Raw genomic sequence first — 25,120 nt, 5'->3', positions numbered from 1 at the left:
ATTGGGTGTCAACACACACTACCCTCCTAAGACCGCACTTGTGGGATTACACGCATATGTTGTTGTAGTTTTACAAATATATTCCCTCTGTTGATATACTTTCCTTTATAGTCTGTTAAAAAATAATGATACATTTCTATATTTAAAAATAATTTAACTTGAAACTTTTCATTTTACCTTTAATGAAAGGATTTACAACTACACATATATCTGTAGCTTGTTTTAGACCACAAGTTTCAAAAGTTTTTCTTTCTTTCTTAAACACCGTACCTAGTCAAAATATATCACATAAATTGAAACGGGACGACCAAATTAATAATTAACAACTTAAATATTTAAAAAGAATACAAAAAAAATTCAAAAAAAAAAAGCTCAAAATTTCAATTGTGTCACATAAATTAAGACCGCTGTAACTTGTGTTCAAACGAAACGACATGTCAGTAACTAAAACGAGTCGTGGTTCAGTGGCTAGTAATGGGCCAGTTATTAACTAATGTTTCTAAGTTGACGTGGTTTCGAGTCTCGCTAGCAAATTCCTTTACTTATATTTCTTTTAATAACAGAACAGAACCAGGGTTTACACTGTGTAACATCTTTCTCTATCGCCGGCGCCGGAAACCTAACTGATCGGAACTCTTTCTCGCCGTCCGATTAGGCCATCGGAAAAGCAGTTTATTGTGTAAGTGTCTGTTTCTCATAATTGACTATTTGGTGCGAAAATTACACTTATATATGTATATTAACTGTGCGCTCTATCTCTCTTCCTGTCTTGCTATACGTTGGTATAAGTGTTTGTATATTTTGGGCTATTTTTTGTAATGTAACTTTTGGGCTATTTTTTGCAATGTAAGTGACCAACTTGTATATTTCTGAAATTTTCTCTAATTTAATTCTATTTATAAATTGATTTAAGATAAAGTAGAAAGTCTCAAGTGATTTTGATTTGTTCTTGAAGAACACAGACACATTGTTTAAACGCCTCAATTATGGGGCGATATTATGATTGTTCAAATACCGATGAGTAAAATAGTTAAAAGAAAAAGGGATAATTTTAATAATATACAATCCAGCATAAAATATTAAATCCATGTAGCCATATTTTTAATTTACATATGCTAGCTATGTTTTTTTTTTTTTTTTTTGCAATGGTTGTTTATACACACGATATACAACATTATGCATTTATAGCCTGTTTGGCCAAGCTTATTTTCCCCAAAAATGCTTATTTTTTTCCCAATAAGTGTTTTTTCTTAAAAAGTGAGGTGTTTCGCCAAGCTTTTGAAAGAAAATAAGTTCTCCTAGAAGATGTTTTTCAGCAACTAAAAAGAAATAGCTTTTGCCCAAAATCATTTTTTTGAAAAACACTTTTGAGAAAACTACGCGTATAAGCACTATTTAAAAGTTTAGTCAACACTAATTGCTGCTCAAATGTGCTTTTTAAATTAATTGGCCAAACAGAATGTTTTTTGCTGAAAGTACCTTTTTAAAAAGTACTTTTGAAAATAAGTTGATTTTAGAAGCTTGGCCAAACAGGTTATACTGTAGATAATGTATAAACCTTGTATAAAAGTGTATAAAAGGGTCATTTCGGGTAATATTAGAAATATGGGGCATTTTCGAGTTAATATTTTCTCCAAATAGACATCGAGTGTTACTTTCCCAAAAAAACGCTCCTAATTAATGTTTTTTAAGGGGTGTGCAAAAGAGAATCACGACAAATAATTTTGAGTAGTGGATGGTTATGGATGAAATAATAGTTAGCTGCTTGACGTGCTGTCAAAGATCTCGTTCTCTTAAGTAGATGGATTGTTGACGAAACAACCATGTTTAGTATATTCACTAATGACATTTGTCAGACATTTCACTCACTTTTTGACTCTGATTCAAGTGAACCAAAAGTACTTAGGACTGTCAAATTCCAGCATGTAGAAGATTATTACAAATAAAGCATTCACATCCACCCTTGTGTACATTGAACAAATTTGCAGTGTCATTTTATTTTATTTTAACTCATCAAACTTGGAATTATTTGCTAAAAAATGCTTGCTGTAGACGATCAAAGTTAGAATTCTGTGGCAGTTTTCAACAAATTTTAACAAGATGGGATATCCTCTTAGTTGATTCAGGTTACTTCGAGCATGGTATATTGCGGTTTTTGTGCAGAGAGTACCACTCGACCCGACTATGTGGATGGCAGAATGTGAGAACTTCATCTCCCAATGTTGTTCTTTCTTCTACATTATAATACTCCTCTCGTTCATTTTATTTTATACATGTTGTTCATTCGTTCTAAGATGCTTCATTTCGTTACATTATAGATGTTGCCCCTTATGTGGAAGAGTTCTTGAAGAAGATAATTTTTCAAATGAGCCCACTTTTGTTAAGAATGCTGCTGGGCAGGTTAATTCTTTATTTCATATTCTTTTTAATGCATATTAGATTGATATATTTTGGACAGTTTGTTTTTCTTCAAATTCAATCCTATCTAATTTGAATGGATTGAGATCCTGTCCAGTTTGGACGGTGTGCTTAATCAGGTTTAATATCAACAACAACATACCCAGTGTAATCAGGGCTAATGTCATTTTTATTATTTGTAAAAGGAGTTTTTAAGGTGCAAAGCAAGAAGTGGTTAGAAAGTTAATAAAATTCCATAAAAAGATGTGGGCGTAGCGGTCCATAAAGCTGGTGAAAACCATGGTAAACGAGGGTTCAAATCCCAGGGGAGACCAAAAAGCGCTTGGTGATTTGTTCTCATCGTCCTAAGCCTTGGTGGGTGGAGTTTCTGGTATATGTGTTATTTGTGGGAGGTAACAGGTACACGGTAAATTAGACGAGATCGCACAAGCTTGCCGGACACCACCATTATATGCTCAAATGAGGAGATAAATAATACTAAAATGAAACCGAGGAACATGATAAGAAGTTTAAGGGGAAGCTATTGAAAAAGTTGTATGTGTGGTGTCTTGTAAAAGTCAATAGGTATTCTATCAAGACTAACTTAAATCATGTGCAGAGCCAAGTGGAAGGAAAGCGTGTGAAGACTGTCCAAAGTGTTGATTCAGCTTCACGGCAAAGAACAATAAATGAAGGTATCTTATATACCTTCGATTATTATTTTCTCACAATGACTTTATGATCACTGGTGGAGGCTTCAATCCTCATCAGTAGCATAGCATCCCCTTCCCCTTTCTCCCTTCCCTGATGTAACAGAAGACTTTATGCTCCTTGTACCTATTAATATAATGTCTATCATTCTTTTTCCTTTATAGAAAAAGGTTCTATCATGTATTTTTCAGCTTAATGATGTCTAGATGTTTGTTTCTATTAGGGAAAACAAACAAAAAATGTTGATCGAGTTCTCGATTTTCAATAGAAGTTGTTATGTCTTTCTAGAGTACAATTGCATTTGCTTTCTTCAAATTGGTGTGAACTACTATCATAAAAAATGCTATACCCATGTTTAGTTGGTATCTTTGTCTAATGTGAGCTTTTGAATTTAGCTTCCTGAAAGAGGAGTGCCTGCTATTCGTGGTCAATATAGGCATTCAAGTAGAACTATTTTTGAAAATCTTGTAGTAGAGGAACACCCTATTTTGTGTCAAAATCAACTAACTGTGGTCAACAAGCTTTTATACAATTATAAGGTTAACCTTTCATCTACAAGATAACTTCCGGTTTCTATGAAATGTACTCATCCAAACTTTAATTGTGAAGTATATATGAATGTTTTTCTCAAAGGTCCTCGTTTCTTTTCATGTTAATGGTTAAAAAAGGAGCCCCAAATGATGATAGTGATAGAATATGTAAATTGTTAGATTTTCCCTTAGCGGTTGATGGAAAGCGTTGTTGTCTTTTGTATGGTCTTGGACAATCCTCACCTCATGAACTAGTATTTGGGGTTGAGTTAGGTTTGCGGTTCATTTCTTTACATGGTATCAGAGTCAAACTCATTCCTCTTCTTGGTTTACCCAATAATGGACCCCATGTTATGTTGTCCACCCTCCAGTTAACTATGCATGGGTGTGCCAGACATTGTTAGATGTTGAGAGAATGGACTGTTGTCTCCTTATATGATTTTGGACAATTCTCACCCTTGAACTAGCTTTGGGGGTTGAGCGAGGCCCAAGGTCCATTTTCTTAACATCAATAAAGTAACTGATTTATCTTGTTAATATGATGAGAGTAACACCATACTTAGAGGTGCACAAGCTATCTAACAATGTGCGTATATATCACCAATTTGGTTTGAGAATATATTAAATCACTATTTGATATCAATATAATTTTTAAGTATGAACTTCTTTCTGGTACATTTATTAACTCCCCCTTCCTGCAGCATATTATGGTATAGAGAGTATAATGAATGCATTAGGAATTGGCGGTGGCGATTCGATAGCTAATCCAGCTAAGGCCTTCTATGAGGTATGATTTGGCTTATGCGTACCTCTACTAGCATGATATCATTCTATGGCTGAATATATTGCTTTCAGATAGCACTTGAGAGGAATTTCACGAAGGGGCGTAGGAAAGAGCAAGTTCAGGCTGCTTGTCTTTACATTGCATGTAGGTGAGAGATTGTGCTTTATGATATTCTTTTTCAGCATATCTCTGTTCCCTAAGAGAAAAAGAATGGGGATAATGTGTAATGACGCTTAAGATGTTAACAGGTTGACGACGTAAATTATGTCAGCCATACATCTGTGGTTTGAGAGTAAAACAAAACATATGCTCCTTCCGTTTTAATTTATTTGTCTTCGTTTGACTTGGCACAGAATTTAAGAAAATAACGAAGACTTTTAAATCTTGCAATCTTAAACTAAAGATGGCTGTAATATACCAAAATGCCTACGAACTACTATTACCAGTAAAGGCTTTCGACATATCATTCATACTTATACCACGAGCATAGAGATGAGAAATAGGAAAAAGGGCGCCCCTGAATCTTGTTGGGTGTAAAGAGTTACATAGAAAGTGACATTCTTTCTGAAACAAACTAAAAGGAAAGTAACACAAACAAATTGAAATGGAGGGAGTACCTAGGTTTTCTAAAACACATAAGCAAAACCTCCTGCGTCCCTAGGGCTCTGATCTAGTGCTCTACAAAGTTGTATGTTTATTTTAACCCGAGTTGGTCTATCAGATGCAATAGTATCAGTATGGTTTTTGGACTTGTGATCTTCATATCCTTGAACTACAAACCACAGTTCTACAGAAGCAACCAAGAAGTATAATTGCTATTACCATCTAACTTTCTGCAGTAATCATAGGTGATGGTGTAGAAGAAAATATAAGAAAGGAGAGTGCAAAATGCAAAGATGTTCAGAAACAGGCAGCAACAGGGAAGAGGACAGAGAACTTGAGAAACAAATTGAAATATAGAGAAAGAAGAGAAGGGTCATCAAAAGTTGCTTTATTATTCCCTCAAGCTGTGGGGTTTAAATAACCATTATAAGAAATACAAACAAGGGAAAAAAAAGACAATAATTACATTCCTACAAAATCTTCTAATTTCCTAATCAAGGGAATTTGCCAATCTTTCCATATTTACATCGTATAGGTTTTTCCATATCTAACAGGGGGTAAACTGATAAATTATAAATCTTGCTCTGGTTAATTGCGGATGAAACTACTAACTGTATTATGCAGCACAGAGGGATACCAAAGCGGCAAAGTTTTGCCATTATACATATATTGAAAGAGTAATGAGGAATATTATAGTTTTAATTCAATCTTTCAATGTAATTTTCTTGGTCCAAGCTACTATCTAGTGACAAATTGAGGTATCTTTTTGTTTATTTTTCTTGCAGGGAAAGCAAAAAGCCATTCCTACTCATTGACTTCTCTGAGCACTTGAGGATAAATGTGTATGTGAGCTTACTTCTACAAACATCTTAGAAGTCTTTCTCTTTCATTCTTCTTCTGATATAACACTTTGCATCAATAATCTTGAGCAAGAGCTTAATGATTCCCCTTCAGGTCAGGAGTTCTTATCATCCTGTTCAGTGTTATGATATTCTATATAGCCCTTAGATCCTTCTTGTGGTTATATTGTGAACCAAATCTTATGTGTGAATTTTTTGTGGTTAGAGTAGATTAGAATAATCTTGCTTCATCTTTAGCTAGAAATGAAAGCAGCCTTATGTGAAGTAGTATTTGTGTTGGATTTGAGAAATATAGAGTTACAATATCGTCTCTTGTTTGGGAAGGAAATTTAGGACAGAAGAAAGAGATGACCTTTGTCATACATGAAATGTTATACCTGAAGTTGGACAGTTTGGGAAAACATTTACCTAATCACTATCTTTATTATGGTAATTGAAGCCTGTTCAACCTTCTTCTCTTTGAAATGCAGGTATGTTTTAGGTGCTGTATTCTTACAGCTTTGCAAACTTCTAAGCCTTGAAAGCCAACCATTTATTCAAAACCCTGTGGATCCTAGCCTTTTCATTCATCGATTCACTGATCGTAAGTATTTATCTAGATTTGGTTTATGGTTAATTTTAATCTTTGCTTCTTTTTGCCCACCTTTCCCCAGGTACCAATGTCGTGGTGGAAGTACATATATTTTTTAATTTCCACTTTGCTTTCTTGATTACATTTTGGATTTTCACTTTAAAGATCTTGATTCATAAGGATTGTATTGTGCAAGTGTAATTTTTCTGCCCATTCCTCTGGCAAGTACTTTAATGTGGATGCCTATTAGATGGTACCTGGTTGCATCCTCTTTTCCCCTTATTTTGAGCCAATGATATAGCATCATTTAAGTAGCAGAACATTTAATATTTAAGAGCAAAAGGGGGAAAAGAGGATGCAACCATGTACCAGGTACCCTTATTTAATGTTTTTGCTCTTAACAACTGCATACCCAGTATAATCCCACATGTTACCTCAATTTTCCTGCACAATAATGTTCAGCTCTTTATTTTATTGGTATGTGCAAAAACATTCTCTTTTTTTTTTTTTCCCCTTCCTGTTCCATCCAGAAACTTATTTGTTGTACCTGTGGACACCTTCACAATTTCACCTTACTTACTATGTTGCCTTAAGCTCTACTTTTTCCTTTCCTTTCTGTATTTCTTTTCTTTTTCAGTCGATATAATATTGCTGTTAGCTTGTTGGGGTCCACCTGTGAAGACTATCAATTTATAATGTAGGTTTATTTGGGGGAAGGAAGCCAAATATTTCTAGAGCTGCACTTCAGATTGTGGCCAGCATGAAGCGTGATTGGATGCAGGTAATACATGATTTTTCTTTGCGTATAATTTATGTGAAAGTTACTGGAGTAATTCTACAACTAGATAAAAATCACTTACACTTTTGCACTAATCCATAAATTGTTTATAGACAGGGAGAAAGCCAAGTGGATTATGTGGAGCTGCACTGTACATAGCTGCTCTTTCACATGGACTGAGTTGTTCTAAATCAAAAATTGTAAGTGGTCTTTGTAGATTTCCTTTATGTTGATGGCCAGAATTCAGATTTTCTTCCTAGATTTCCTTTATATTGATGGTCAGAATTCAGATTTCTTTATAGTCATGCTTCATGTTGTAAGTTTTATTCTGCTTACAAACTATGTGTATCTTGAAGTAAGTTTATGTGTTAAAGTAAGATTTCCTAGTATCTTGTATATCTGAGCTAACCTAATCTCACTTTTGTAAGCTTTGCATCTGCTTGATGCATTTTAATGAAAACATCTTTTACTTCATCAAAAAAAAACTTTTATTTTGCTTTGTGAAACTCTTTACGCGTTTTAGCTAGTTTTTCAACTACTTATTCTTGGTCATAAAGTTTGGACTTTTTCTTGTCGTTGGACTTTACAACTATTCTCGTCCTACTTTCTTGACTTATTTCATGTTCAAGCCTATGAAGCACAAACACTGGCTCGACTTGCGCATTTATTTTTTCATGCCACAGGGAACATAATATCTCCTTTTCTCATTTTCTTTATTCTTTTGGTCAACAGATCAAAGTCGTACATATTTGTGAAGCAACATTGACCAAGCGTTTGATTGAATTTGAAAACACAGAATCTGGGAGTTTAACGGTATGTACCATCAAAGCTGATAGCATGAGCACTGTTTATACTTTAATATTCTCTGTTATGTAGCTGATAGCATGACACTGCTGATACTTTACTATTCTCTGTTTGAAAAGTTTCACGTGCATCTATTTAAGCATGTCTACTTCATCAAAAAATGTATTTAAGCATGTCTGCAGGTTCATATTTTTGTTGGGAGGGGCCCAGCTATTAAATTTGAGTCTTAAAAAGCAATATAGTCACGGACAAGGTGTATAACGTAATTTGTTACCAATGCTGGAACAAATATTGTAAAACTTGTGTTAGTGCATACACATCAAGTACAGGGAGATGCGTGCTAATGTCGTTCAGTGAGAGATTGACTTTTGTTCTACTAATGTGTATTTATGTTTCTTAATGATCTTCATAGAAAAACTCCTCTGTTAACAAAAGACCCCAAAAAAGGAGCAAATAAAAGATCTCATCTAGTCCCTAACTCCTCCTTCCTTCTTTTTTCCCCCTCTTGTTCAACTAGTGGAATCATAAACTGAACTTGTCCATGGGCTCGGCGCCTCAGGCTTCAGGGCAGTTTGATGCTCATGTCCAGGAGAAATCATCACCTAGTGATGTGCTATTTTTATGAGCCTGATGTGCTTGATGACATATATATAATTGTTGACAGTCAAAATAAATTTGCCTGGGAATCTAAATATTTTAACTCCCTCCTTTTTTCTTGACACATTAATGTTGGAGTTTGATGCAAGTTGCCTCTGTGGTGATAGCTTGTTAAGCCAAAAATTTTGTTTCCGAGTTTCATTGTATTACTTCTTACTTGCAACTAGATTGAGGAGTTCTATAAAAGAGCTGAGGACCTTGAGAAAGAAGAGAGACTGGCCCCACAATTTTATTCGGGGTCAAAAGGATCTGGGATCACAGAAGTGCTATGTGAACACAAAGGAAGTGTGGAGCTGCCCTTTGCCCATGGTCTTTGTGAGAGTTGTTACAGTGATGTAATTACTTGGTACCCTGACTTTTTTATGTTTTCAATAGTATTGCTAAATCATATGTAATGCTCGTGAATGTGTTTGCAGTTTGTAAAACTTTCAGGTGGGCTTGATGGAGGAGCTGAACCTCCAGCCTTCCAACGTGCTGAGAGGGAAAGATTAGTGGCGAAAGAAGCTGCTGAGGATCCAAAACTTTCCATGTCCAATCAGGTGGAAAACAATGGCGCTGAGGTACTCATTGGAGCTGCTACTTATCCAAAGCATTATTTCCTTGTAGTTGTAACATAGAATTATATGCTTTCACGAAAGCATTTGACTGTTAGAAAGGACACGAGTCAGGTTCTGAAAATTTTGCGAGATGGAAAGATAGATTTGGAAGAAAAGAATTGTCATCTATAAGAAAAAAGAGCAAGTGTAGGGAGAATAGGATTTCATGTTAAGACGCTAGATTTTCTTTGGATTAAATTCCTAAATATGATGTTGCATCAAGCTAAACATAGCTTAAACCTGCAGAAAGCTAAACTGTATGTTACAGCATCCTCTTACCAAAGTTAAGACAAGCCCTAATAGTTTCCTAATGTATCCTTCCCAAGCGTGAATGTTCATTTCCTGCCACTTACATTTATGATGATGATCGACTTTTTATTAAAAAACCCTTTTATCTTACTATAATCTTATTTCAGTGATCTTGACAATACTGCAGAATAAAATGAGTTTCAATTGAATGAAGAAGTTCCATTTATGAAATCTAAAAAATGCTCTCCAACACAGATACCAAGGTAAGTCAATAAACCTTTTCCGACATTCTCTGTCATCAAAACACCCTCTCTTTCTAATCTAGAAACCCCTTTTCCAGCATTCTTTCTCCTCAAAACGCTTTTTCGATATCACTTGAGAATGTACCCTACTCTTTCTGTTCACTTGAGAGATCTGCCCTCCTCCTTTTTTAAGAATGGTAAAAGTATATGAAATGTGCCCTATTCATTCTGGCTAATAGGCACAGTTTATCTCGAGCTCAGGTGTTCAATAGGTACAACTCTTAATTCATGTGTCTAAGTGAAAAAATCAGGCAAGTTTGAGGGGCTGCATATGCATTCAGCCTTTAATATATTACTAAGTAATGTAAGCATTAGTGCTTTGGGAAAAGATCATTTCGATAGACTCATATTTATTTCCGCTGTTGCAGGATTTCTGAATGTATGAAGAACTTAATAAATTACGGAACATCTCTTTACCTAAATATAGAATCCAAAACTATATTGACTAGACGATTCATCAATGCAAAAAAGGATAGAAAATCTTGAGGATCTTTGGGTTGTCGTTGGCATTTCATGTGATTTCTTCTTAAGAAATCTTTCCTTAGGCAATGCCATACTGCCACTAGTGCCAAATTGTTGAATCTAGTTGGTGTTTACTGTTTTACTGGAAATATGTAGCCATTTTCTTGCTTTCTGAATTGTGCCTTTATTTATTCTCTTTTTGTGTTCTTTTGGTTTATGAACAGTCTGAAAAGGAAGAGAACACTCAGAGTGTGACCGGGAGTACAAATGTGCAGATATCAGGGTCTGAGCAAATAGGTAACTGTTTTATTTTCTTCCGGAGTTAGCATGTTGGAGAGATTTCTGGATCAAGACCATAAAATAAGTTATTTTTCTCTCAATTGCAGGGGCATTCTCAGGAGTTAAAACTGGGCATAATGTGACTTGTGATACAGTACATGGCACAGGTTGTATGGGTCTTGATGATCATGATGAATCAGGGAACTTTTCTGATATTGATGATGCAGAGGTGTGCTACTTCTTCTACGTTGGTCTTCATTTAGTAGGGGGTAACTCCACTGGTCACGATCCTTGAAAGTTTTATTTAAAAATCTATGGCAGCCTAGATGCAAAAGCTGTGATTTTTGACGGATTTCATCCTGCCATACCTCATCGCATGATACTTAGCAAATTATTATATTAGCTGATCCTACTTTTCATCCTTTGCTTAGAAAGAAGCATCGTTCATAATAAGTGAACCTTGTATTATAACAGTTTGCTAGCTAACTCATGAAAAACTATTCTGCCTCAACAGAATGTTTACCTGTGGCAACTGGATTTAGTGGCACATTATGTATTTCTTGGTTCACTAACCTGCCGTGGCTGTTACTCTGTGCCTGCATTTCTATCAGATTGACGGTTATTTTCTCGACGAGGAGGCGAAGCAATGTAAGAAGATCATCTGGGAAAAAATGAACCCGGAATATGAGGTGATTCTGTTAATTTTCTTTGCAAATCACCATGTAAAGTCGGAATGCATATTGCAAGGTCCTATATTGGGCTTAGGATTTATAAATACATTAACAAGTACTTCAATGAATATACTGTTGGTTCATGAAATTACTACTAGCAGTTATAATAGAGGTCTTGTTATGCTAGATCAATTTGGTTTTGTTTTTCTTAACTAGGGATTTTTGGTGATTCTTTGGTCTTTTCAATTAAGTTGACTGTGGTTAAGCAACGAGCGTTTTGCTACACTTTTTCTCCCTCTGGTCCATCTTCACGACGAGTTTTCATCACAAAACTCTGCACGCACTTCCTCACCTGCCTTTCCGTTCCTTCTTCTGAGTGAGCGTGTTGATCAATATTTATAGGAAAAAGCAACTAAGGAAGCAGCTGAATTAGCTGCAAACAAGGCTAAAGAGTCCAGTTTAGCTAACTGTTCGGAGGATGTTCAAGCTACACGGAAGATTTATGCTGCTGCTAATAATAATGTTGCAGAATCAAGAAAGGTTGTACTCTGTGCTTATCTTGAGTTTGTTGCCTGTTGAAAATTGATATTCAATGTGTCATATTTAGGAACTAAGAAACTATAGAGAAGGGTAACTTTATTGTTGTCAATGGGAATTCCGATGCCTAGCGTCCCCTGATAACCTAGGATTAGTGGTGATAGGGCTGATGTTAAAAAGTCGATGCTTGTTAATACATGCAACCACAACAAATATGTCAAAATGATAAACCAAAAAGCATTTAGTACTTCTATAATATATTTTCCTAAAACTTAGTAAGTTCGTATATGTTAGTTGCCTACTTTTGTCTGTTTTGATCTTTCGTTAGTGATGCATCATTTCTTCAATATAAAAAGAAGGGACAGAATGATCTATGCTTGTGATTCCTTCTTCGTTCTGATAAATCAAACCATTTATTGCACTAAGATGGTGCCAACAACAACAACAACAACATGCCCAGTGTAATCCCACAAGTGGGGTCTGGGAAGGATGGTGTGTACGCAGCTTTGCGGACCTTGTGAAGGTAGAGAGACTGTTTCTGATAGACCATGTCACCCTGGGCTAAGATGGTAATAAAATTTGAAATTCCATCTGAAGGATTGGCCTTCCAAAATGTCTACCAACTGTCTTCAATATCATCTTTACACCTAAAGTATTCATATCAAAGAACTCTTAGTTGTCCATTATAACTTTTCAACTACTTCAAATAATCTCTTCTTCCTCTCTTTACAAACGATCTTAATTAGGCACAATGGTGCGATCTACCTGATGCCTTTCCTTCTCCCAGTAGTGCTCCTCTTCCAACTTGTTTGGCCTTTTTATTAAATCTTATCAAATACCAATTCTATGTTGAAGGACGATAAACAAAACTCTCACAAGCTGGTAAAAGTAAGTGTCATTTGTGTCTTTCCCTGACCCACCCTTCTTAAACATACAACACCAACTGACTACTACGTGTCCTCTCTTCCTTAAGTTACAATAGAAATAGCACATATGTGAAATATCTTATACACAATAAGTTCTTTAGAGATCTCCTGGAATTAGCTTACAGTTTGCTTATGATATCATCTGCAGGAAAAACGACAGAAAAGAGCTGCAGAACTGAAAAATTCTCTTCCTCCTAAAACCCCTGCCGAAGCAGCAAAGCAAATGTTAACTAGAAAGGTATGTATGATAGAGGAGAAGGAACTTACAATCTTTGGCACTCTGTTTGCGGGGATCTTTGTGTTATGGAAATTTCTTACCTTTTCCTTGAGTTTTAATAGTCTTGATGAATGGTCAAGCATGTTCCCGTTTTTCGTGTTGAGTGTTAGTTTTGCTCAATTTCAACATATCTATCACTTTTTGGCCTAAATTTGGATGATTAGAAGGATTACAAATGAGCTTGCAAGTCCAGTTTAACTGTAAGAGTATGTAACTACGTGGTGGTAGGTACCCCGTAGAATTAGTCGAGGTGCGCACAAGCTAGCCCGGACACCACGATTATCCAAAAAAAAAAAAATATGTAATTACATGGAATACATAAAAAAAATCTAGTTTCTTCCCATTGGTCTTAATCATTTCTTTTTCCTCTTTTTATTACGTTTGCATTGCATGGTATATCTTCCTCTTTTGCATGAAACAATATTTATCAGATATATCGATTGTGCTGTTTGTATCTTACCTTGCTTTATATCACGTGATGCAGAGGCTATGCGCTAAGATCAACTATGATGCGCTAGAAAAGCTTTTTGATGATCCTGTATGTGCTTCTCCAACTCTGAAATTTCTTCAGAATCCCATTATACCTGCTTTTAATTTCAATATTTACTCAGATATCAATTCCTTTAGCAGAGTATGGTTTTCTTTATTGAAAAGAATCTTCGGGTTTGCCCTTACTGAAAGAACATAAGCAGAACGTTCAGTATTGGTGGTGGAAAGGAGATAACTGGTGTTTGAGACGCTATTGTGCGTAATATTTTGACATTCAAGAAATGGGAGGAAAATTTAAAAAAACTAAATAATGTGGCATCAAAAGATTGTAGATTTATCAGAATTTTCCATTGCCACTACTGTTCATCTTATGATCTCTGCTATTAAAGTTCTGGGAGATGCATCTGACAACTCTCTAATATACTCATCTGTCGCGATATATAAATTGTTCTATACCGTTCAGCGGATACTGAATCAATAGTTTCTTGGAAAGGAGTAAGGGGTGGTTAATCTTTCGATCCAAAGGCGGAGTCAGGATTTTCAGTTATGGGTACTAAACCACAATTCTTTTTTGCTTATTGGGTTCTGAACAGATTATTTGTACATATCAAAAGCATTTTTTAATATGGATATAGGGTTTGAGCCAAAGTTACTGGATTCCACTGAACTCGGAAGTTTCACTGTGCCTCCGAGCTGATTGGATCTGATCTTAGTTCAGCTTCTTGATTTCCCTATTATTAACATTGGAGGATTATAAAAAGACCGACAACCTCGAAATCACTCCAACTCCTGGTAGGGATCTCAACTTGATGAGGATTCCAGGAGCAACCTTAAATTTTGAACATCTGCAGGACAAATTACACAAATCTAAAGCATTTGTTGCTCTCATCTCGATAAATATGTTTAACTCTTGATCATGTTATTCATACAGGAAATTCCAGAGAACCTAAAGAAGAGTCGAAATGTGGACGATTCAACAAATTATAACGTGGTAAAGAGCAGCAAAATTGATTCGGAAGTAGACGAGACTTATGAAGAATCATTTATGCAGTATGATGAGGGTATGCATTATGATGAGGATGGTGGAGGATATGGCTATGATCAATACTATGATTATGATGAATAGTGAAATAATCTGCATTCCTTAAGATTGAGTTCCCCTTGCAAAAGAGGACATGAGAAATCAGGCAACACATTTTCCTTGTTCATGGTAGCCAATTGAAGTCCCACATTTGGGGGGCAAAGTGTTCCCTACTAAAGGAGACTATTTCGAATCCGAGACTTCTGGTTAAGGATGAATAGCACTTACCACTCCGCCACAAATTTTGGTGATAAAATTTATTTTGTTTTAGTTATCACATTGATTAACTTATTAGGGTTACCTCTCTCTGTACTGGCATGTGGGATCTTATTCCATTATTTCCTGCTTATTACTGAAGTTTGCGTAATTGAAATTGAAATACTTCCCTTTCCATGAATGACAAGAGATGTATGTAAATAGACTGTGTACTGATATCTTCAACGATATAACAAATATATAAAAATAACTTCAAGGGCGGATGCATGTTCAGCCAAGTCAGAAACTAGTTATTATATGTATATAAATAGCAAGGATAATTCTAGAGATCTCTCTTCAGGTTTCACTTTGTAATACTAACCTCCCTTGTGGGTTACGATTTTACACTAATCTCCCTTGTTTCAATTGTTGTTATAACGGTTCTTTAACCTATTTATATTTATAGTCAATAATAACTTGGTTAAAAGAATTGTTACCAAAAAATTAAATATAAGGAAGTTTTGTGTAATATCGTAAACCACAAGGGAGATTGTTAGGAAGTCAAACCTAAGTGTGGGTAGGTGGGGAGTGAGGGGGGGGGGGGGGGAAGGGTTTCAGATTAATACGCAAAATGATATAATTATATAAATTAAGGGGACCAAATTCAACCAGCTAGTGCTTGTGGCTCATTGGTCAAGCAGCTTTTGTCAAGGTCGGGTGATTTGAGTCTCAAGTTATGGCTTTTTCTGTGTATTTCTCGAATCTACCTTGCTATATTATTTCAAAAAGTTGCTTCAATTTCAAGAAATAAGTATTTCTTTGTTTATGTGACGGTATTTTCTTTTTAGTTTGTAAAAAAAATGCTGATTTCTATTTTCATGAATAAGTTAACTTAAACCTCTCACTTATCTTTAATGACAAGCTTTTTATAGACGCATATGGCATGTTTAAAATTATATGTAAAGTTTTATAAGCTACATAAATGTTATGACATAGATTACAAGTTTCAAAACTCTTTTTATTCATTCTTAAACGCCGATCAGTAAATAAGTTCACATAACAAATGGTTTTTAGTATTACTCTTACAAAGGCAGTTATGGATATTGTTAGAATAGTCAAGTCGTATATACCTAGGCTTAGTATTACAATTCCCAATTCATTTTTTTGCACGGATTGTTCTTCAAAGGTGCTGGTCTTTAATTTTTATCCCTCAAATTGCTAGTCTTTAATAAAAGTCTTTGCCTTAAAAAGTAGCCGAAAATACCCTGAGATTTTAAATTTAAACCTCTGCTCAGTCAAGGCAAGACTTCGCGAAAAGCCTACCTTATAAGACAGAATTTGCCTTAAGGCAGATATTTTGCCTTCTGCCTTAAGGCAAAAGGGAAAAAAAAAATTACTCCACTAAAATTCTCCAAAAGTTAGACCTTAAGGCCTAATTATGCATCAAAATTCTGTCTTGCGATTTTTTTTTTTTCAGTTGGTGTTAGATCATTGGCGAAAAATATTTGGGAAGAAGAGATAATTTGACAGTCATATGTGCCTTCAAGTTTTGGTGACTATTTTTGGACAAATTTATGTTACCTTTATGTATTTAAATATTTTGCGAAAACAAACATCATCACACTCCATTAAAGAGCATTTTCATGTGATAGAACCTCCTCGAGGAAATCACAATCTCCTTTATTTAAGCTTGAGACAAACAATATAAGAAAGCTCGTACATACAAGGTTAACTAGAATTGAGGTGTAACTTAAAAAGTTTGCCCAACAATAGAAGTACGTCTACTTATAAACAAAAATGAGGAATTTTTTAAGAAAGGGGCAAGCTGTGTTTACGATAGTGAACCTATAACCTAAAAATGAACTCAATATATTGTTACAAGCTCAATATTCATTGGCTATGCTAACAAAGTTTCATATTAATAGTTGTAAAGAAAAGAAAATTATATATGAGGTGGTGATACTTTTAATGGTGTGGGACCATTTGAATAAAGCTGCTCGGGCTTGGTTTGAAACAAACAATGTCCCACCATGTCAAAATTATCTTGGATAGTTTAGCCCAACAACTAGTACTCTGCGAGACAATTATGAAAATGGGGAAGTGATGGCGTCAAACCCGACATATGTCAAAATTATCTTGGATAGTTTAGCCCAACAACTAGTACTCTGCGAGACAATTATGAAAATGGGGAAGTGATGGCGTCAAACCCGACATACTGCCTTTGCGCGGGATAGTTTACAACATTTACTCGTAACTTTAAAAAGTCATATACAAAAAAGGAAGTAATTGGGCTTCAGTTTCCATAAATATGAACTGATGTGTGTGAAATACAATTAAATCTCCAAATAAGCATGAGGTAATGGGTCATGTGAAACTTAGTTTCGGGAATAAATTATTGGCATATTGATAGCTGAGAAAGAAATAAAAACTACACACTATAAGATATAGTGATACTCTTCATTGTGTAAGGGTTTTTGAGGAAAATCGTATGAAATGAGTCAATACTGATAACATCACGACATACCAAGTGTATCTTTGCATTATTTTAACCCAACCATTCCAACTCACTTTTAACTTTTTGTACAAATTTTCTTTTCCGTCGACATTACTTTTTCAAAAGTAAACAAAATCTTGAAACATCCAAAAAACTTATATAAAGTAAAGAAAGTTGTACTTCTCTTGTAGATTTCTCTTTTTCTTTGTTAACAAAAGAGGTCAATTATAATGACCCAATCTCTGTCCTTTCATTCATCAGCAAATTAAAAAATTCATCCATAGCTCTAACAGAGGACCCTTTGTAATCATCCTCATCTCTAGCAGCATCTTTAATCATTTCTTTAACTTCACAAACTTTACCCCTTAATCTTTTCCCCTTTTCACTTTCAGTACCCATAACTAACTCAATCTTTTCAATTATGTCCCCATAACTTACATCAAATGTTGTCCCTCTAGCCATTTCCACACAAACACCAACTTCTTCTTCCAAGAACTTAGCATTAAAAAACTGATCAGCTGCCATTGGCCATCCAATTAATGGTACCCCATTAATTAGTGATTCAAGAACTGAATTCCAACCACAATTACTTAAAAATCCACCTGTTGATTCATGAATCAAGATTTCAACTTGTGGAGCCCAATTTAACACTATTAGTCCTCTTTGTTCATTTTCTTGATTTTTTTGAATAAACCCTTCTGGTAACCATTCTTCTGGTTTAAAATCAGCATTTACATCAAATCCTAAAGGTGGTCTAACTACCCAAATGAAATTTATTTCAAGACCATCCAATGCTTTTGCTAATTGCACCATTTGGGATGCTGAGATTGTGTTTTGTGAACCAAAACATATGTAAAGAACTGATTTTTCTTCTTTTCTATCTAACCATTCTTTACATTTTTCTAAAGGAAGTCCTGGTTCTTTCCTAGGAGTACTTACTCTGTCATTTTCTTGAAAAAGTATTGGTCCTATTGCCCAAATAGGTATACATAATTTCCTTCTAAAATACATCAACCCCATTTTTTCAAACTCTTCAACTGTATTAAAAAGAACCCCATCTGAATTTTCCCAAGTTGGAAGATTTTTCAACTGAAAATGTGAATAAGGGTCATTTCCATCAGCTATAGCTAAACTAGGTGACAATTGTGTAACATGAAATTTTCCAGCTTCTTGAAAATCAGGCAATATAAACTCAAGTTTATCTGTATGTCTATGAGGTAAATTTAACCACATAGAGTAATAACAAGCTACTCCAAATCCACCAGCAGCACAAAATATAGCATGAAAAATACCAAATTCATGAGTTACCTTAGCTGACCATCCAAAAAAGAAATCTGCTATAACACAAATTGGTGGTTTCTTGAAAAAACCAATCTTTACATCAACAAGATCACTAAGAATTTTTCTAAAGTTTGGTTCAAGTGAAGGAGAAACTTCAAGAAGTTTGAAAGCAAGATTGTAAGGTAAAGAATCAGTTATTTCAGTATCTGGTGGAAGACCATGTTCAGTACTGTTAAAAGGTATTTCAAGAAACTGAATTGAATGGTTTTTTTGGAGTGATGATTTGAGTTTCTTGATGTTTAATGGTGAGCTTATGAATGTGATTTGATAACCCTTTTGAATAATCTTGAAAGCTAAGGCTAAGAAAGGGATTATGTGACCTTGTGCCATGAAAGGGAAAAGGACTATGTGGCCTTTTTTTTCTTTCATGGTTTGTAGCATGGAAAGAAGTAGAAGATGGAATTTGGAGGAAAAGGAGAATGAATTCTTGTCTACTTGTAAGGTGTGAAGTTTTATACAAGAGAATTAAACGTATCGGTTAGACTGAATTTGGACAGATTAACATAAATGAGCGAGTTAAATAATCTGTCCAAAGATTATTTGTTGACCAATTAGATTGGATCAAAATGAATGAAAGAACGAGTCATATTTTAATCCGCTCAACTCTTATTAAATTTTATTTTATTTTGTTTGTTTGTTTAGAGGGTCGCTTATGTATTTGGCCATAGTTTTAATTGGTGTTGGATTATTGATTGAATTCTTATAGAGGTTTTTGACTTTTCATGCATCATTGGACCATCAAACCTTGTAATTTAGTGACATTAGGAGAAAAATAAGTGTATTTAAGTAGTAGTAATAGGAGAATGATGTTTTTTAAAAGTTGAAAAATATAAGCTTCAGAAGCACTTTTTATACTTCGTCTAAGCACAAACTATTGCTATGACATTGATAAAAGTACTTTCTAAATTGATAAATCAAACAATCTACTCCCTCTGTTTCATTTTAAGTGTCTTACTTTCGTCTTTAATCTAATCCAAAAAGAATATCTCTTTCTATATTTAGTAAATTGATAATTTCAACATTCTACATGACAAGTTTATAATCACAAAATTCAAAGCACATTTTATTACATTGTACACATTTTTAATTTAAAACCATGAGATTTAAAGTCTCTCTTTATTTCTTAAACTCTGTACCTAATGAAACTAAGACACTTAAATTGAAACGGAGGGAGTACTATTCTCCAAAAATACTTTTTTCGAAAAGTTGTCACAACAAAAAATATTTTTTTGAATAATAAAATTTTAAAGTTTGGTGAGATAAGCTGCTAGTGAGTCATTGCATCATAATATGTTGGTGATCAAGTTAATGATTAATGGGGTCTCCTCAGTTCTGGACTTCTCCTGATAGTTAGGGTAATAACAGATATCAACATCATTAATTAAAGGACAACGAGACATAATTGCCAAGTCACATTTTGTGATTTATTGGACTCAAAATTAGACCCAAATAAAATAGTTATTGCAAAAGGAGTATTAAATGCAAGGGTCCAGTTGAGCCCAGTTCAAACGGAGGGGAAAAGTAAATCATTTCGCAAACCAGCAATTTTGAACCTTTTCTCATTTCATTTTTACCTTACAATAACAACTAGTCTCAATCCCAATTAAGTAAAATTTCATTTTCACCTTATTTACGCAATAATATAACTATTGATGTGTAGTAGATCCTTTACCAAATTCCTCTGATAATGCTCAGACAAAGCTTCAAGTAATAAAGCAACATTGCCATTTTTTGAAAAATTTATCATCAAAGTCTCAAAGACAACAAGGCTACTTGGAACTGAAACAACCACACTGATTCTACTTTTAAAAAGTGGGTGAGTCAAGAAAGTACAAATCACACGCAAGAAGTTTTTCTTCCAATATAAGTTCCTGCAGTTAATGCATTAGGTGTGGTGAAGCCCACATTGCAATCTGCAGAAGAATGATGGTTGAATAGTTCAACACTTGAACTAGTTATTTGTATACACGAGACGAGAAGACTAGGGACACCTAATATAAAACTGATCAGCCATCTAATTTTCGGCGCCACTCCACCAAAAGCTAACCGAAAAGCTTGGCGTGAGAGAGCGGACGTAGTGCCACCATTTAGGGGGGATGTAAAGCATCTCACCTTCCTCTAAAATGCAGTCCTGAAACTCCAGGTCTAATACCTTTGGGAACTCTGTTTCATCAATGTTGTCTAGATCAACCTTCAAACAAGATTTCAAATGTGTAAGACGACAAGCTCCGGGCATTATCAACCATCTAAAGAAAGCAACAACCATAAATTGGAAGTGCGAAATGATACCATAAGTCTTTTTTTATAAGAGAGGGGTATGATAATATAAGTGGAACCCTCATATACGTAAGAGAAGCAGAACCTTGAGATGCAGATGTAGGTTACTGCATGAGCAACCATATCTCATAACTGCAGCGTCGAAAAATAAAGAGACCTTGGAATTATGCATATAATAGTTCTCTTCTATCCTGACATGTGATATGTGCAGCTATGTAGTAAGCATGGTAAGAGATATCGGTAACTTAAAGTATTCACTCAATACTAAATTTTCTAGGGGAAAAATTACCGAACTTGTTGTCTTTTATTTAGTGCACACCTAAACTATGTGTTGGCTTAATTTCCCCCAGAACTTGGTAATATGATAGCCTGACCCCCCCCCCCCCCCCCCCAAGACGCTGATGTGGCAAAGAGCATGAATACACCTTTTTAGGCACGTGGAAGGGATGAAAAATCAAAAAAACAGCTTCCGTGTGGGGTATTTTTCAACTATTGATAATCAATATAATGATTTATTTGTTCCAATTGTATTTCTCTTTGTTTTTTCTTAATATACCTTGCATATTTTGTCAATTGTGTTTTTTTCTTTTTAGATACAACAATTGTTTATTTCAACTATGTTTTTTTCTTTTCTTTTTTTGATAAAAATGTACAAAGCGTAGTTTAAACTTCATTTATTTTAGCCAAATAAAAAGAAGGTTTAGCCAAAGTAATGAAATTTAGACAGTGTATTTTCTACAATAAAATGTGTATTTTTCTTTTCATGCAATGATTATTTATTTCAACTGTGCATGATTTTTTTCCAGGTTAAATTCGTAAAAATATTTGGTTGAGACTTTATTTTCTTTTTAGATGCAATGATTAATTGCTCTATATGTGTATTTCTTCTCTTTCTGGCCAAATATATAAAAATAACTTAATTAGAATATCATTATCTTTAGCCAAATAAAAGAATTATAGTCAAAACATTGTTGTTCCAGGTTTGTTTTACATATTTGGCTCGAAAAAGATGATTTAAAAAATGCCACAAGGACAAAAAAAAAACATGTGGCTGCGGGAGTGTCACACTTTCATGGGTTGTCAGCGTCCAGGGGGTCGTGCCTGTCATATTGTCAAGTTGAGGGGGTAATTAGGCCAATGCAAAGTTTAGGTGTGCACTGAAAAAAGTCGTCAAGCTCAGGGGGGGTCCTGATCTATTCTGCCTAATTTCTAGTATTCACTCTCTTCTCAAAAAAAAAAATATATAATACACTCTATCCTAAAAGTGTAGTCCTACTTCCCTTTTCAGGCCATCCCAGAATTTTAATAAGTTACTAACCTAAACAAGTTTCAAACAAGTAACCTAAAAAGAAAATTTAATTTCATAAAACTTATTAGAACCCATTTTTCAGGACGACTTTTCCTTTATCCTGCTCTTTGAGAACACTTGAGATCATCTCCCTGTTCCCCAATTGATTGACACTCTTTCCGCGTTGAAACATTGTAAAATGCTTGATAAAGTGCCATCTCTATATAACATTCACAGCCTTTTAAGAAGAATTAGTATATAAACTACACAAATATTAAAACGAACTTTTCAACCACCACTCATATATTCTTTCTGATATGAGCCAAATAAACATCTTGAACTCTGTGTCCCGCCAAATACCATCATAAAAAATGACACGTAAGGAGTAATGCTAATTACTAAATAACGTAACATTTTCAACTCTTTTTTTAAACACTATGCCGAGTAAGATAAAGAGACTAACATGAATGGAGTTAGCAAAAACTACCAAAGGTAAAAATAGTGAATGACAGACCATTGAAATAAAATTCTAGAGGAACTGCAATTAAAAATAATGCAGAATCATATACCTGGCTGGAATTGGTAAGCATGGTTTCACTATGTGGATAAAGCTCATCGGATAGTGACGCCGGGTAAAGCCGTACATACTTTTTGCCAACAACCTGGTAAAGTGAAATGCAGAAGATCACAAGTAATGACAGAGAACATATCAACATACAGACCATAACAGAAATTTCCCTTAAAAGAAAATCAATAAGCAATAACCTATGGCTCAACCTAATTTAAACTTTATGTTAAGCTTTGATCTAGCTCATTGTAAGAACGTGTCTGCTGTATGGCTGTACCTGAGCAAGTATATTATGGTGAGGATCATGATGCAAAGGAGTCACAGTCCCGGCTGGACCAAACCAAGCATTAAGCGACCTGATCTCCCCACCTCCAGTAAAACAATAATCAGGAATAACGATATCTTGCCGTAGCTCTTGTATCTGTCATTCAGCTACATAGCTAAGCCACTAATTTCAAAACAATAAGTTCAAGGTAGAAGTGTTTACACAAATATACAGAAATAAATATAGAGGAAAAACTATGCCTGATCAAATAATTGATGCTGAGCTAAGTACGTAGTTTCCACAGAGGTAGTGTCATTGGACCGGATTCTCTCAAGAAATTCAGAGAACGTGATCAGCTCTTGCTTCCATTCTGGGCACAAATAGTTCTTTCCGACCTGGAAGATGGTTTAATTGCAAATCAAGTTTTGAGTGAAAAGCAGAATATGCAGGTCTCTCCCAATGTCCCACCCTACCCTGAGGTACACAAAGACTAATGAAGATAAGGAAACTGTCCAAGTCCAGTTTTTTCTTCTTCTTTTTTTCCTTTTGGTGGGGTGGGAGTGGTTTCATTTTTCCTTTCAAAAAAAAGTTGGACAGTTTCTCGATTTGTGCGTTCTTTGTGCCTTCCAACTTTCCCCTCTTTGACAGGCAAAATAGGGAACTGCTCTCATACAATTATTCTGTACCATTTAGTTTAACATACTTATATTTGGAGGGAATGTTAATAACCAAAATTACCTTAGACTCCATAAGCTTAACATACTTATATTTGGAGAGAATGTTAATAACCAAAATTACCTTCGACTCCATAAGCTTAACCAAGTAACCTAAGGAAAACTAGAAGCAACTTGTAAATCGAATAAATATAACAAGACTAAACCTGAAACATGCTTCAAAGCTTCATCCTTTTAAAAATGAGGATACTCTTCTTCGTCTCTTGCGTCCCACATCATGACACTTTCGGCTGCCAATGATTGACAAAACTAATTTTTTTGTGAAACTGGTAAAAAGGATCATGATTGACGAAACTAATTGAGGACGGACTGGCAAACTCGTTGGCTGGAAGCTACCCCAAGATATATACACTCACCACCCAAGTCACCAAAAACAATTTATATGTGTCTAGCACATACATACACTCACAAGAAAGCTTAACTTTTTCTTTCCAATCCAGTCAAAGATCCAGTGCTGAATTTTGCTGTTTATCGATAAATCATGATGTATACATATAATAGCTCAGGGATTAGCCTCCATAATACGATAACCCAGTCCAAAATTGTAGCTAGCTTTCCATGTTCACAAGATAAATGTTTCGTATCTAAAAAGTTCTCTTGTGAGCAATGTCAACTCTAATACAATCAATGTGTTTATTAATTCCATCTCCTATTCTCTTTCTATATTCTAACTTGGACAAAACGTATTATCAGGATTTACGTTCTTGATCATTTTCTTAAGAAAAGGACTTATCCTCTTGATATGATTAGAAACTGCTGATTAATTTAAAGTCTGAATATGCAACAGATACAGAGTTCAGTTGACCTGAAATAATAATATGAGTAAATGTAATCACCTCTACGGGGACCGTACGGAAGCCAGCAACCCTTCTAAGGTAATTCATGTCATTCCACTTATTCTTGGCAGGCCAGTGATCCATGGAATCTCTGATTACCACCGGGGATCCTGATAAATAATGGTCTCTCAGGAATGCCTCCAATGATAAGGCTGACCTTTTCCCTACTAACGTACAAGACAGTGACTTAAAAGGTAACAACTGCTGCACCTGCAAAGTCAATACAAAAGATAAACAATCACACTTCTCATATCTCAAATACACTATTAGCACTCATAGTAAATGCTAGACCACCTCAACTATCGGAGAGGTTAGAAGGCACTCACTGATGAGCTCACCTAGAAAACATGTATCAATTAATAAAATTCGTAAAATGAATCCAAATATTTCAACAGCCAGCTGGAATAAATAGACTAAAATGCTATAACTGAAGATTTTGAGGTCGTAGATGAAGAATGGGCTACTTCCTCACAGATTTCAGACTTTAATACCAAAAAAGATCCTTCTGAAACAGAATATTTTACTACCTCAATAAATGCCCGAGAGCATTCAATAAAT

General features: G+C 34.9%; 3 protein-coding genes across 4 annotated transcripts in view; 1 reads left to right on the top strand and 2 right to left on the bottom strand.

Moving 5' to 3' along the window:
- Positions 1-427: 427 nt before the first annotated feature.
- On the top strand, positions 428-14,961 carry LOC132625969 (transcription factor IIIB 60 kDa subunit-like). 2 transcript variants are annotated; one of them, XM_060340656.1, is made up of 20 exons: positions 428-679; positions 2,127-2,200; positions 2,319-2,400; positions 3,017-3,092; positions 4,340-4,425; positions 4,494-4,570; positions 5,811-5,867; positions 6,356-6,468; positions 7,158-7,237; positions 7,348-7,434; positions 7,967-8,047; positions 8,863-9,030; positions 9,112-9,255; positions 10,529-10,601; positions 10,691-10,812; positions 11,195-11,272; positions 11,657-11,794; positions 12,866-12,955; positions 13,479-13,532; positions 14,415-14,961. In XM_060340656.1, exons 2-20 carry the CDS (start codon positions 2,139-2,141, stop codon positions 14,607-14,609), a joined length of 1,863 nt encoding a protein of 620 aa, XP_060196639.1. In that variant the 5' UTR covers positions 428-679; positions 2,127-2,138; the 3' UTR covers positions 14,610-14,961. The 2 variants fall into 2 exon arrangements, with proteins under 2 accessions (XP_060196639.1, XP_060196638.1); XM_060340655.1 differs by having other exon boundaries at positions 2,118-2,200.
- A 2,137-nt stretch (positions 14,962-17,098) lies between these two features.
- Positions 17,099-19,175, bottom strand: LOC132625970 (UDP-glycosyltransferase 92A1-like). The gene has a single exon (XM_060340657.1). It carries the CDS (start codon positions 18,973-18,975, stop codon positions 17,479-17,481), a length of 1,497 nt encoding a protein of 498 aa, XP_060196640.1. The 5' UTR covers positions 18,976-19,175; the 3' UTR covers positions 17,099-17,478.
- Positions 19,176-20,367: 1,192 nt separating this feature from the next.
- LOC132625971 (lysine-specific demethylase JMJ30) overlaps positions 20,368-25,120 on the bottom strand; it is an 8,181-nt gene continuing 3,428 nt past the window's right edge. Inside the window, exons 3-7 of the mRNA XM_060340658.1 lie at positions 24,563-24,772; positions 23,253-23,387; positions 23,005-23,148; positions 22,729-22,821; positions 20,368-20,785 (exon numbers count right to left, since the gene is read on the bottom strand). Coding sequence (XP_060196641.1) covers positions 20,609-20,785; positions 22,729-22,821; positions 23,005-23,148; positions 23,253-23,387; positions 24,563-24,772 — 759 coding nt within the window. The 3' untranslated portion in view covers positions 20,368-20,608. The remainder of the gene's footprint in view (positions 20,786-22,728; positions 22,822-23,004; positions 23,149-23,252; positions 23,388-24,562; positions 24,773-25,120) is intronic.

The sequence above is a fragment of the Lycium barbarum genome, chromosome 2, assembly GCF_019175385.1.
Source record: "Lycium barbarum isolate Lr01 chromosome 2, ASM1917538v2, whole genome shotgun sequence".
NCBI lineage: Eukaryota > Viridiplantae > Streptophyta > Magnoliopsida > Solanales > Solanaceae > Lycium > Lycium barbarum.
This window is presented reverse-complemented; position numbering and strand designations above follow the sequence as displayed.

Coding starts and splice junctions, on each gene's coding strand:
- LOC132625969 (XM_060340656.1), top strand. CDS start 2,139: ATGGTATATTGCGGTTTTTGTGCAGAGAGTACCACTCGACCCGACTAT. Junction 2,401..3,016: donor TTAAGAATGCTGCTGGGCAG/GTTAATTCTTTA, acceptor AATCATGTGCAG/AGCCAAGTGGAAGGAAAGCG. Junction 9,031..9,111: donor GTGAGAGTTGTTACAGTGAT/GTAATTACTTGG, acceptor ATGTGTTTGCAG/TTTGTAAAACTTTCAGGTGG.
- LOC132625970 (XM_060340657.1), bottom strand. CDS start 18,975: ATGCTACAAACCATGAAAGAAAAAAAAGGCCACATAGTCCTTTTCCCT.